We start from the raw sequence: 13,518 nt of genomic DNA on the forward strand, positions 1-13,518 counted from the left end.
GACGGAAGATTTTGAAAGAGCGAGGTGCATTTGCTTTTAGAGTTAAGTGGACCCTTAGACTTAGCTGTTTTGGATGAGTGTGTCCCTGCGTATTTGACTGGGATGGAGAAGCGGGAGGCAGGAAATGAAGCAACTATTTGTAAGAGGTCAAGCCATCGCAGTTAGAAATGGTTTGTTTAAGACAAGGATTTCTATAAAAATTTTTCGGAACAGAAACCTTCCTGACTCTCCCATGCCTGTGCCACGTGAGTGTGTGACTCTCATGTTCTCCCTAACTTCATACATCGTTAGCGCTTAGATCACTGGAATGTGTCCACCTTTTACCAAAAATATAATAAACGGGAGACAGATTGCTATTGTGTGTCCTCAAGTATGTCAGCCTACTTACATGGCCTGTTTTGTAGAATATTCTGTAAGAAATTGAGGATGACTTGATTCATCTGAATGGCTTGATGTAGCACCATTATGTGTGAACATCTCTCTTCAGGTGTCTCAAAGCACCTTCATTTTTCTGTGCTCATCAGATAAGAACCCAGGGACTGCTGCTGTCATACGTTTGGGGTCATCCCTTTTCCTTGGATGTGAATTTGTCACCAAGACCCTTTACTCCTTTACTTTTACCTTCAAACGCAAGCCTCCAAGGTGGTTGCTGAAGATGCTGGAGGGAGGAGCGTGGGGATGTCAAAAATGCCTGATATAATAGGTGACCTTCAGTTTTGGCTTTCTGCAGAATCCAGGGAAACAGACCTGCTCAGCGGGATGGACGGCAAAGGCTCCTACCAGGTGAAGGGCTGGAAACTCACACAGCAGCAGTTTGGGGCCCTTTTGTGGAAGAGGCTGCTGATTGCCAAACGGAGTCGGAAGGGATTCTTTGCTCAGGTGAGAAGTGCTGTTCCAGGCCAAGGATTCAGCCTTCCTTGATGGGCTGCAGGCTCCCTGACCAGTGAAGACAGGGTAGCATCATTGTTATAAGATGGACACTGGAGCCAGATGATCTGTATTTCAATCCCAGTTCTGCTTCTTGCACTCATGTATCTGTTGCAGGTTACTTTTCTGAGCCTCAGTGTCCTTATCTGTAAAATGGGGATAATAATAGTATCTATGACATAATTGTTATGAAGATTAAAATGAGTAAGTGATTAGAATGGACCTCACATTAGTAATTACCGTGTGTTAGTTTTATCGTAAAGGAGAGTATAACAAGGACAAAGTTTGGAAAAACTGGCTGGGCAAATTAAACTTTCATAACTTCAGAGATGATATGCCCAGATGCACTCAACATATGAACTTATTGGAAACTTTATTTTTCTCTAAGTTGATGTTTATCTGAAAACTGATAGAAAAGATAACCAGAGGTCAGACAAAAAAAAAAAGATAAACAGAGAAGACTCATTACACTCTTGCCTGCATGTCAGTGTTTGCACGCTAACTTGCTGGGTTAGGAGGGATGAAATTATTCTACTCTATAAAATCAAGAAGTATAAAGAAGTTACAGAGATTCTTCTCTACAGACTATGTGAGTAACGCACAGAATATGAGTTTGGAGCGCATAGACTTAGGTTTGAATTCTGGTTCTGCTACTTATTGTCTCTTTGGCCTTGGGCAAGTTACTTAGTCTCCCTGAGCCCCAGTTACCTTGTTTGTTGATTGGTGATAATGATATTACTACTTAGGGTTGTAATGCTAATTAAATGAGATAATGCTCATACAGTTTTTTCCCATGGAATTAATCACCTAGTGATTAATTTTCTGCATTGAAATACGAGAACATTAGAACCAGGGGCATCATTTGGATCTTTTTTTTTTTTTAACGGATAAATTTCTCAGGAATAAATGGAAGGAGCTTAGAGTTTGCTTATAAAGTATGTACAAGTCATTGTTTTCAGAGAAGGTACAGGTGTAAAGTTTAAAGTGGTTTAGTAAGGATTTAGATTAATCATGCTTTTTGAGGACATCGGGGGAAGAAATAGCTGCTGTTCCCTTTCCATGGAGACAGTGCTGTAGAGTGGTTTTATCAAAGTATGGGATCTGAATGGATCACCTAGTCTGTCTGCAGATTACGAATGAGAAGACTGAGGCCATAGAGGATGTGACTTTACATGGATACGCTTATAGTAGAGAGAGAACAAAACTGCAGGTCTTCTGGCTTCTGGTCCAGGCTTTAGCTCTCAGCTTTTGTCTGAGCTGAGCTCATGGCCAGTGTGGTCTTTCTCAGGTTTTCAGGGAGGAGAGGGACCTGGTGTTCTAAGTCACTCTGACATGTGACCACTGTTTACTCTGTGAAGTTCTCAGCTTGGTGCCCCTGTCAGGGGGCCACAGCCTCTGGCCTTGTGTTGCCAGCTTCCAGAAATGCCCCGGAGGGAAGAGGTTTAGATTTCAGTCTCCATTTCTTCCAACCTGCCAAGAATGCCTTGGTGGAGCTGCGCCCTGTGCACACTCAAGTGATGGCTGGTCGGAGAGGCTGGCTGGACTCACGGGGCCTTGCCCTGTGGCCTTCTTTCTAACCCTTGTCCTTCTCCTGCGATTTCTCTTCCCTCCTACCCCCTGGTTGTAGATTGTCCTGCCGGCTGTGTTTGTCTGCATCGCCCTGGTGTTCAGCTTGATCGTGCCACCCTTTGGCAAGTACCCCAGCCTGGAACTTCAGCCCTGGATGTACAACGAACAGTACACATTTGTCAGGTATGCGTTTGCCTTCTGCGCCCAAGGTGGGAGGAGACCTCAGGCCGACCAGGGTGTTTACTGTGCTGAGGGCCAAGGGGAGGGGGACTCAAGAGTTACACAGGGGCATGGATTTATCAGCTGTGGCTAGAGCCCTCACACAAACTCATGTTAGATGCAACAGACAGAGGTAAACAAAACCTGAACTAACAGGCCAGTCCTGTTACCGCATTTAAACTCCATTCCTCTTTATATGCTGTTGTGAGGAACATATGTGTTTTATGTAAGTAATCTCCCCTTGCAAAAAAATCTATGATTGAGCTATAATATATTTGGATTTTCATAGCTATGTCTTTATTCTGTAGTTGAACACATGGCTTCCATACACTCAGAGCATCGCACCTCCGGGTTCTTGTTTTCTGCATGATTCAATTCGTGTATTTATTATTTAGTCTTTTAGCTTATAGATAATAGCTAGCTAGTGTTTGTTTTTTAGACCAAAATGCCAGCTACTCTGTAACAATCCAACGCTTCAAACAAAAGGACAAAGGAATTTCTGCATCACGTTATACAGGAGTTTTCCTCAGTCCCATAGTATTTGTAGATCTTTTTTTTTTTTTTTTTTGCTGTACACAGGCCTCTCACTGCTGTGGCCTCTCCCGTTGCGGAGCACAGGCTCCGGACGCGCAGGCTCAGCAGCCATGGCTCACGGGCCCAGCCGCTCCGCGGCACGTGGGATCCTCCCGGACCGGGGCACGAACCCGTGTCCCCTGCATCGGCAGGCTGACTCTCAACCACTGCGCCACCAGGGAAGCCCTGTAGATCTTTTGATTGGGGAAGTGTGTCAGTGATGTCAAAGGGAAGCTTTAAAGAAGAAAAAAAAAAAAAAAAAAAAAAAAAATATATATATATATATATATATATATAATATAACATGTGACTCAGTCTCTTTTTGTCTAATCCCATGCTTCCTTCCTATTTAGTGAAGGTTTACTTTCTTCTTTCCTTTCCAAGCTGCTGACCTTGTATTGCCCGGGGCTGTGGAACACATGGGCTTGTTTTGTGTTTGTAACCTGTACTCATCATTGTTTGTGTTTTCCAGTTGTCCGTGCTAACATTCAGCCCATAAAATCAGCCTGCCCTTTCCTAGAAAATCCCTGTGGTCTATGCCTAATGGATAATTGTGAAAATACTTTTGAAATACTGATCTTTAATGAATTCATGTACTTCACATTAAAATATATACGTAAATGTGTGTATATATGTGGGTGGGTGTGTACACATGCGTGTGCACATCTCTATACATATAACTTACTTACACAAGCTCCACTTTGGTGTGCTGTATGTTACCTTGATACCAAATATATGGCCAGAGGCTGAGTTCCTTGTGGGTGGGTTCTGTGTTTTATTCATTTCTGTTTCAAGAGTTTGGCACACAGGAAGTACTTAATACAGTGTTTAATTAAAAAACAATTGCATTCCTCCTCCCGATTCACGGTTTTAATGAATGCTGAGCTGGCCGCCTCTCGTGTACCTACAGTAATGATGCCCCTGAGGATGTGAGCACGCAGGAACTCCTGAGCGCTCTTACCGGAGAGCCTGGCTTCGGGACCCGATGTATGGAAGGAAACCCAATCCCGTGAGTGCCACTTGAGCTGCGAGCCCCACCACGGCTGGCTTCTTGTGATTGTCACCTGCTTTGATCTCTACACTGCTTTTATCATTTGTATGCCACATGGTGACTACCATCATCTGCCCTTTGAAACATTTTTTATTTTAAAAAAGTTAATATAGAGATTTAATGAGACCACCTAGGAACAAACATAACAAGCTAGGAGAGTCTTCTAGCATCTTGCCAGGCAAATGACTATAGACATTTGTTTACTGCTTTAGAAATGAGTATTTAATTTAAATAGTACTTTATACTGATCCCTTTTCTCCAGCTCCTATACCTAAGTGCAGAGACAGGCTCCCATTATGTATAATTTGCAGTTTTGTTTATCAGCTTCTTCACTCTAAAAGCCTGAAAAGATGGCATCGTTTTTATAAAAATGGACATTTTCTTCTTTCAGAGTTGTGTATTTTTATCATATTCTCCTTCAAAGTCCTTTAAAAAAAAGTAGGCAGTGTATAAATAAATTCAGTGAAATACCCATACGACTCTAAGTGTATATGGGAGGAAGGCATGGCCAGAGATCTTTGTGAGTAAAGACAGTGAAGAGAGGTGAGGTGCTTCTGAGAGAACCCAGGGATGGTAGAGGCAGGTTCAAGTTTCCAGGCTCAGGTAGGTTGTTAACCACAGACTGAGGAATTATGGAGAGTGTGGGAAGGTGTGGAAAGATTGGAGAAGGCCTAACTTGAATTCCAGGTTTTGAAGGGAAGATAGTGAGCCTGCAGGAGACAGACCAGTGAGCACACCACCTGTGTGTGCAAGGTTTCAGAACAGATTGCTAAATGGATAGCCATTATGTACTTGTCAGCTCTTATCAATTGAGTACTTACTGAACATTTGTTAGTACTTAATACTTGCTAAGTGATCAATCCTGACAGTATCAGTTCCTAAAAAACAAGGTGACCAAGGTGGAGACGGTCAGAGATTTCACAGGACTCTTGATGAGATTCCACTTGGAAGTTCTCTGTAGGCAAGAGAGGAGAGTGAGATGCGGTAATAACACAGGTAGGTGGACTCATCATATGCCAGCTCAACAGTGTGGACTCATAGATGGACGCCAGCCAAGGAAGGATCTGTAGGAGCCAGGCCTGCATTGAGAGGTGCAGGCCTGACCTCACAGGCTCGCAGCCTGGGGGCAGAGCACCCACTGACGTGTACTGGGGTCCGTCTGATGTAAGGGGAGACTTCTAGGTTTTTCAGAAAGTAGTGGAACTGATCTCAGCCAGTGATCTTGTGAAGGTTTTAGAGCGTGAGCTTCAGGACGGCACCATCTTAGTCTGACTTTTCCATTTAGTCCAGGTGCTTTAAAGAGAGAACTAGAGGGCAATCCACAAAACTGTTCATTTGATAGAAGAATCATCTAAAGACTGTGGCTCTGCTTCAAACTGTAGAGTTTTGAAACGGAAGGGATGTTAGAAATGCCTTGTTGAAATGGAAGGGATGTTAGAAATGCCTTGTTGAAATGTGACTTATTGAGACAAGTCATTTCATACTTTTGTTTCACTAGTGGAGAAAATAGGCAAGTGACTTACTGATGGTATCACAGTAATTCAGAGCTCAAGTCAGACGTAAAGGCCTGTCTTTAGTTACCTGGGATGCTTGCAAACAGCCTAGCTCTTCATGTACCAACAACTCTGACCCCTACGAACTGTGCCCCTCCCAGTTCTCTACTCGTTTTGAAACATAAAGTGCGTCCTGACACTCTCCACCAGGTTTCAGCACGTTGAGCATAAAATGCAGACTCCTTGCAGGTCTGTGTCCTGTGGCTCCGCCTCCCTCTCCTCCTCAGCTCCCATCACTCTCCCTCGCAGGTCATCACATTCCAGCCCCACTGCCTTCCTGTTGTTCCTTAAACGTAGAACACTCAGGACCTTTTCGCCTGTGCTCTGTTGCTTCTGCTTGTAATATTTTTCCCCTGAATCCCTGCCTAGCTTGTTCGCTCCCAACATTTAGGTTTTGGCTGAAGTATATGACCTCTTCACATGGTCCTTTCTCACCAGTTACTCTGCCTCTATTTTGCTTCACTTCTGGCTATCTAAGATCATATGGTTTAATTGTTTGTTCTCGAACTCTTTCCTGGGAATACAACCTCCAGGAAGGTTGTATTTGTCTTTGTCTTCTCACCCCAAATTCTCAAATAGGCAGGACAGTGTCTGGCACATAAGAGATGCTCAGTGAATGTCTGTTGAGTGAACACATGGGTGAGTGATTGAATGCTGGTGATTGGATTGACTTGAGTTCAGTATATGAGCATTTAGGCCCTCTTTGTGTTCCATCATCCTACACTGTAAATGAGTCTGCAGCTTACAATCCTATGGCAGCAGGGAGGGGGGCATCAAATAACCAAAAGGTGAGGGGATACATGCATGTTTGCAGTTGTCATTGATTGGTCCTGTGCTCTGAGGCAACAGGAGAGGCCAGGCCCTCTTGGGTGATCCTACCTTTGACGTCCCTTTGCAGAGACATGCCCTGCTCGGTGGGGGAGGAGGAATGGACCACCAGCCCCGTCCCCCAGACCATCACGGAGCTCTTCCGAAACGGGAACTGGACGATGGAGAACCCCTCCCCTGCCTGCCAGTGTAGCAGCGACAGAATCAAGAAGATGCTGCCCGTGTGTCCCCTGGGGGCTGGGGGGCTGCCTCCTCCACAAGTGAGTCACTTTCAGGGTGTGACCGTTCAGGTGGGGTGCAGGGTGGGCTTGGGGAGAAGGAATCGGTGACCTGCCGTGTCAGGAGGGTCTCTTTCAGTCTTGATTCTTGTCATAGGGAAAAGCATGTGAGTTTTGAGAGGAGGGGCCTTGGAGCACATTGTTCCTGTATCTGAGGGAGCTTAGCCTGCTTCTCTCTTTTGAAGTCAGCCAGTTTCCTTACTGGTTCGAGGTCCAACCAGAATACAACACTCTGGATCAGTGAGCTGTGGAAGGCACACTGTGGACTCTCCCCCAGTGGTGGTGTCACGGGACAGGCTGTGACAAGCCCAGCTTCATCTCTGCCTCTGCCACAGATGAGCTGGTGACCTTGGACAGGTCACGCTGAGTCCCTGGGCCTGTTTCCTCACCGCTGAATTAGGGAGGCTCGCCCATAAAACTTCTGTGGGTCTTACAACTCTGACATCCTCTGAAACTCTGAGTGTGGGAAACAGTTCTGAGCCATTTTTTCTGAGAATGAGTTCAGGAAGAGGCTTGCTTTTGATGTCTCTCTGCTGGCTTATCAGCATCCAGGTTGCAGGGTGAGGAGAAGGAATTTCAGATGGTGTTGAAAACTTACAGCAGTCCTTCCTGATTGCGTTTCTTTAACATAAGAGCTCTTCTCTTCATCAGTATAACTCCAATGAACAAAAGAATTCGCTAGGCATAGTCAACGGTACTGCTCCCTGAAAACCTTTTGTAACCATAAAGAATGATACTTCACGGTTTATTCTGATACTTCATAGTTGTTCAGAATAATTTGCTGGGGCTCTCCTTGGCTTGCCATAATGGCCCTGCTGAGAGCAGAGTGGACCAGACCTTGGTGGCTGGCTGATGGCAGAGCCTGGGCCCTGTGGGCAGAGTCTGGTCACACTGTGGTACATGTTTGAGGGACATGTGTCATTGTTGTCCTTGATTTGTTTTCTATTCCAATTCTGGTCCATAAAGACACATGCACTTGGTTTTTCTGTGATAACAGAGAAAACAGAACACTGCGGACATCCTTCAGAACCTGACGGGAAGAAACATTTCGGATTATCTGGTGAAGACATATGTGCAGATCATAGCCAAAAGGTCATTATTTACTAAACTTGGCGCCTGCTTAATCATTACTGATCAGAGGAAGTAAAAGCCAAAAAAAATAGTAGATTGAGTAGTGGGGGGAACATCCCATTTTGACCTGATGTTGTCTTTTGGAAGTTTAGGATGTTCTTTCAAACTAGAAAAGATGATGGGAAGTATTATGAACATTCAGCTTCAAGACTGAGGTTGCATGGTTCCAGGATGAAAATAAATCTGGATTCAAATTCTAACTGCTGCTTATTAGCACTTTTGACCACGGGCAGCCAGTTATCCTATTAAAGCCTTAGGTTGTATAAAATGTGATAATAATGTTGCTCTTATTAGTTTGTCATGAGGATTCAATGAAACGATACATGTGAAGTACCTCTCATGGATGGAATGAAGGATAATACACGGCATTATAAGGAGAGCCCTGGCCCAACTTAACGGCCTGTCTTGGCTGTGGAGCCTTGCAAGAGCCATATAGCTTCCTGGGGCCTGGGATGGGAATCGCCCCTTTGTCCGACATATCCGTGCCACAAATGCTACCTGCACACGCCCTCTTGGTTATCAGATTGACTGTCACTGTATTACAGTACTTGTGTTCATGTAACCCTTATTTTACATAATAGTGGCCCTATTGACCTTCCGAGAAATTAACAGGAGACATAGGAAAAAACATAGTATATGTAGGGGTTGGTATTATCCATGGTTTCAGGCATCCGCTGGGGGTCTTGGACTGTACCCCCTCCAGATAGAGGGGGACTGCTGTATTTAGCTGATGCTCAGAAAATGTTTGTTCTAGCTTCCTTCCTATCAGCTTGGTTAGTTGGGCCCCTAAGTTAGGAGTTCTAGTGACTTTTAATGACAAGGGTATTCTTGAATGACAGTTACTGTGAGTTTTCAAGAAAGAGGCCTAACCTCTCCATCTGTCATCCATAATTGACCTATTATTTTGAATTTTAAAAAGTTTCTAGTTTGATCACCTCTGTTGGTTTTTAAGTTGTTTTAAATATAAGGCATGACCTTCATATAAATCATAAGGTTTTAATACGGGGAGAAGAAACGATGCTGATTAGGACTTCTTTCCATTGGCAAGACCCTACAGCAGCAGCCCGACCGCAGGGTTATTTCTGTCCCTTTGTTGTATCCTCCAGTAGATATTTACTCCTTTCGCATCATCAGGAATATGTTTCTTTGGACTGACTTCTGGTTTCTTTGTCTTTGGCCTTCTGCAGCTTAAAGAACAAGATTTGGGTGAATGAGTTTAGGTAAGTTGACCTCGCTCTGCCTTCTTTTCATTTTCCTTGACTCCTAAAGTTCAGGAGGATGAATTTGATGCAGTTTTCTTGGATCCCGGGAAGATATTAGTTTAGGGATTGTTTTTCCGTTAGCATTTCTGCTCAGTGCCCAGCTGCCACTTCAGAGGCCTTTGGAATATTTGGCACACTGATGTCCTTGAGGAGATTTTAGAAGTTCCTTGTGGGTCTCTAGGGACTGGACAGGAAGCACAGTGTTTTGAGGGAAAACCTATGCTAGTTAAACTTACCAAATCAAATTCCTAGGCGTCCTAGTGACTCAAGGACAATTTTTCAGGTCATTGGAAGAACCAAGGAGGTCTTAGATGAAATAAGAGGCATCAAAACCGTCTATATTCATTGTATTTCAACTCATTTATGCCTCTGAGTTTTTTTTTTGCGGTACGCGGGCCTCTCACTGTTGTGGCCACTCCCGTTGCGGAGCACGGGCTCCAGACGCGCAGGCTCACGGGCTTAGCCGCTCCGCGGCATGTGGGATCTTCCCGGACGGGGGCACGAACCCGCGTCCCCTGCATCGGCGGGCGGACTCTCAACCGCTGCACCACCAGGGAAGCCCCTTCTGAGTTTTTTTTTAAATAACAATGTTTCTATTAGAAAATAAAACCAGAGTCCCATCAGGATAGCAAGAATCATTCTCTCCTCTGCTGCAGTCAGGCTGTCTCCGACCCACCCTCCACCTCCACCTCCACCCCTGCCCATATCCCTCTAAGTTTTGGAGGAGCAGATGGGACTGGGGAAGAAAAGAAGGAAGGATCCTTGAAGTCCATCAGTTCTCATGAGAAATGAGACACCTTACATGGCTGCCTCAAAACTTGGCTTTGTCCCTGCCTCTCATCTTCCTTCTTTGCCTTTTCTCCAAGAGCCAGGACTTACTGAGTAACTGAGCAGGGCGGAATCAGGACCTTTTGTGGTCCTGCTATGGAAGAGCCATGGCCTGTCTCTAAACCCTTTCAGGCCTCTCTGGTCAGTGTCTTCACTGCTCATCCTGACTTCCCATCTGCTTGCCTGGAGACCCAAGTTCAGGCCTGAGCCACCAGGGTAGGAGGAGCATCTGTGAGATGAATGAGCATTCTTTCCTCAGCATCTCAGATGTCTCACGCTATGTATAATCAGACCCAGGTCCCTCCCGCTTGGGCAGGAGACAGAAGAGTTAAGAGATTACCAGAGTCCATTAGAGGAGGCCAAGGTGGAACTTTCTCTGAGTCTTACTTGGGTCCTACTTTGAACAGGCAGTTCATCTAAACGAAGCATCACATACTTCAGTGGCGTCTGCTGCTGAATGTTATTGGACCCCACACCGCCTGTGTTTTAATATCAGGCTGTTCTTTTAGGTACGGTGGATTTTCCCTGGGTGCCAGTAATTCTCACACACTTCCTCCGAGTGAAGCAGTTAATGATGCCATCAAGCAAATGAAGAAACACTTGAAGGTGGCCAAGGTACAGTATCCATCCCAAGACATGTCAGAGAGAAAATGAGTTGCTAGTACATGGGAGTAGTTGGCAGGTAGATGATCACCTTGCAGCTTATTGTGTGTGTGTGTGTGTGTGTGTGTGTGTGTGTGTGTGTGTGTGTGTGAGTGTGAAGTTAAAACCAGTATAATCTAGTTCAGAGTGTATATAGCCTTTGAAATTATAGAGATCTGGGTTTGAATCTGGTTTCTAAACTTTCCATTTAGTGATCTTGGGCCAGCCAAGACTGAGCTACTCAGTATGTTATTTACTACCTGAAAGTGCAGAGCAAAAACAAATGCAGAGATTTTAAATCGCTCAATAACTTAAGCATAGCCAGTGGATAAATAAACTGGGCATCAAACATACTTTTCTGAAACAATCTCTGGTTAGACAGGAAATGAATCATTTTCTTTAGCACCTAATAAGCATTCACTTCATTTATCTGTATCTCAAGTTCCCCATTTCTAAGTTTGAATTGGCGGGGGTGGGGTGGGGGGGTCAGGTGATATGGCCTTTAGGGTCACAGACGGCAGGGATTGTCTTAGAATCTGAATCTCTGCCCTTGAGGCACAGACCCCATGTCTGATACATCTGCATATTGAGTGTAGTTCTGGGTCTTAGGAGGATGTCAGGGGAGTGTGGTGAAGAATCCTCAGCCAGGCATCTACATCTTGGGACTTTGAGTCACAGGGTTTCCCTCTGGTTCCTTTAAGACCTGTGGCTCATGGCAACAGCGCTGCTTTAGAAATCTGGTCCCTTGTTTCTCAGGAGCCAGTTACTCAGTGGCTTCAAGGTTCATTTCAATGAACAACGCAGTGGCAGTGTTGCCCTTCCCAAGGTTGTCCCGTTGTGCACAGACCCCAGACTTCCTGTTGCCCTCCCCTGTGAACCATCCCACTGAGGCAGCTTTCTGTCATTCACAGGACAGTTCTGCAGATCGATTTCTCAGCAGCTTGGGAAGGTTCATGACAGGACTGGACACGAAAAATAACGTCAAGGTAAAGCCTTTGTTCCAATAGCTTTTTTTTTGTATTTTTTTGGCCGCTCATTGGTGCTTGAGGGATCTTAGTTACCCAGCCAGGGATTGACCCCGGCCCCAGGGCAGTGATAGCACCGAGTCCTAACCACCGGACCAGGGAATTCCCTCCAATAGCTTTTTGATCAACAATAATCCCTATGTTCCCCCGAAGTACTTTCAGTTCATGATAACATCGATTCATGACAGAAATATCTCTTAATTTTACAATATGATGATGAAGAGAACTTGCTTTGCCACCATTCACACCAGGGGAACCATTATGAACCTGACAGAGTTACTTAACCTATTTAAGCCTCAGTTTCCTAATCTATAAAATGCAGGCAGTAATCGTGGCTACCTCAAAGCTATGGTGAGGGTTAAATGAGTTAAAGATAGCACAGTGCCTGGCCACACGGTCAGTGCTGAGCACACCCTGGCTGCTGTTACCTCTTCGCCGTGTTCTTGATCATGTTTTGTCTCGTGGTATGACTGGAATTTCTGGAGTGCACATGCATGTTTTGTGTGTGTGCACCTACCTCTGGGAGCAGGGTTTGGGAGCAGTACCTTGCACCTGGTGTGTTTTATTTCAGGTGTGGTTCAACAACAAGGGCTGGCACGCCATCAGCTCTTTCTTGAATGTCATCAACAATGCTATTCTCCGGGCCAACCTGCAGAAGGGAGAGAACCCTAGCAAGTATGGGATTACTGCCTTCAATCACCCCCTGAACCTCACCAAGCAGCAGCTCTCGGAAGTGGCTCTGTAAGTATCACTGTGTCTGAATCGGGAGAGGGAGAGGGTGTTTGGGGGAATCATGGAGCAGGGGAAGGAAGTACGAAACTGGTTGTAGAGTAACAGCTGGGGAAACAGGTTCATTATGGTGTGTTTGGGTTGGTCCAGGATCTGAACAGAAAACGATCAGTTTGTGAATTGGCTGGGCAGGGATTAAATTGCCGAAGACACACGACTCTGAGATATTAAAGCCATTGTTACATTTAGTGAATTCACATAAAGTAAGTTAAATTGTTAATATAATCCTAAAATATTTTAACTCACCCTTAACACAGTGTTTAATAAAAAAATCAGTTTCGTTTGTTTTGAAATCACTATTTTTAAACTTGGCGAAACATGCTTTTGTCGGCTTGTGTTTAATTCCTTAAGTGTGTGTGTGTGTGTGTGTGTGTGTGTGTGTGTGTGTGCGTGTGTGTGAGTGTGAAGTTAAAACCAGTATAATCTAGTTCAGAGTGTATAGCCTTTGAAATCATAGAGATCTGGGTTTGAATCTGGTTTCTAAACTTTCCAGAGGTATGATATTAAGTGAGGCAATTCATGTAAATTGCCAAGTCCGGCCTTCAACACATGGTTGATATTCAACACACGTTAGGTTCCTTTTCTGTATGTGGAGCGTGGCACAGTTATGACTTCTGCTTCACTCATATAGAATATCAATATATGTCACTACGATCTTTATACCAAGCTTATATAACATTTATGCAGAGAAATAGTTGGTATTATACCCCATTTAATGGACTTATAAGACTATTCTTATAATAAGGATCTGATGGAATTTTTGTACGTGTTAGGTTGATATGCCACAAGCTTTTTTTGTCAAACTTATTTACAGCCAGAAATTGTTGTTTGAATAGTTGCACA

General features: G+C 44.6%; 1 protein-coding gene across 3 annotated transcripts in view; it reads left to right on the plus strand.

Moving 5' to 3' along the window:
• The window catches only part of ABCA1 (ATP binding cassette subfamily A member 1), a 138,251-nt gene that overhangs the window by 105,526 nt on the left and 19,207 nt on the right, over nt 1-13,518 (plus strand). For all 3 annotated transcript variants that reach the window (XM_032634674.1, XM_032634676.1, XM_032634675.1), the window contains exons 28-36: nt 731-879; nt 2,555-2,679; nt 4,199-4,297; nt 6,791-6,980; nt 7,996-8,090; nt 9,317-9,349; nt 10,729-10,834; nt 11,773-11,847; nt 12,458-12,627. In XM_032634674.1, the coding sequence (XP_032490565.1) occupies nt 731-879; nt 2,555-2,679; nt 4,199-4,297; nt 6,791-6,980; nt 7,996-8,090; nt 9,317-9,349; nt 10,729-10,834; nt 11,773-11,847; nt 12,458-12,627 (1,042 nt within the window). The remainder of the gene's footprint in view (nt 1-730; nt 880-2,554; nt 2,680-4,198; nt 4,298-6,790; nt 6,981-7,995; nt 8,091-9,316; nt 9,350-10,728; nt 10,835-11,772; nt 11,848-12,457; nt 12,628-13,518) is intronic.

This window comes from Phocoena sinus, chromosome 6, assembly GCF_008692025.1.
Source record: "Phocoena sinus isolate mPhoSin1 chromosome 6, mPhoSin1.pri, whole genome shotgun sequence".
In the NCBI taxonomy this organism is placed as follows: Eukaryota; Metazoa; Chordata; class Mammalia; order Artiodactyla; family Phocoenidae; genus Phocoena; species Phocoena sinus.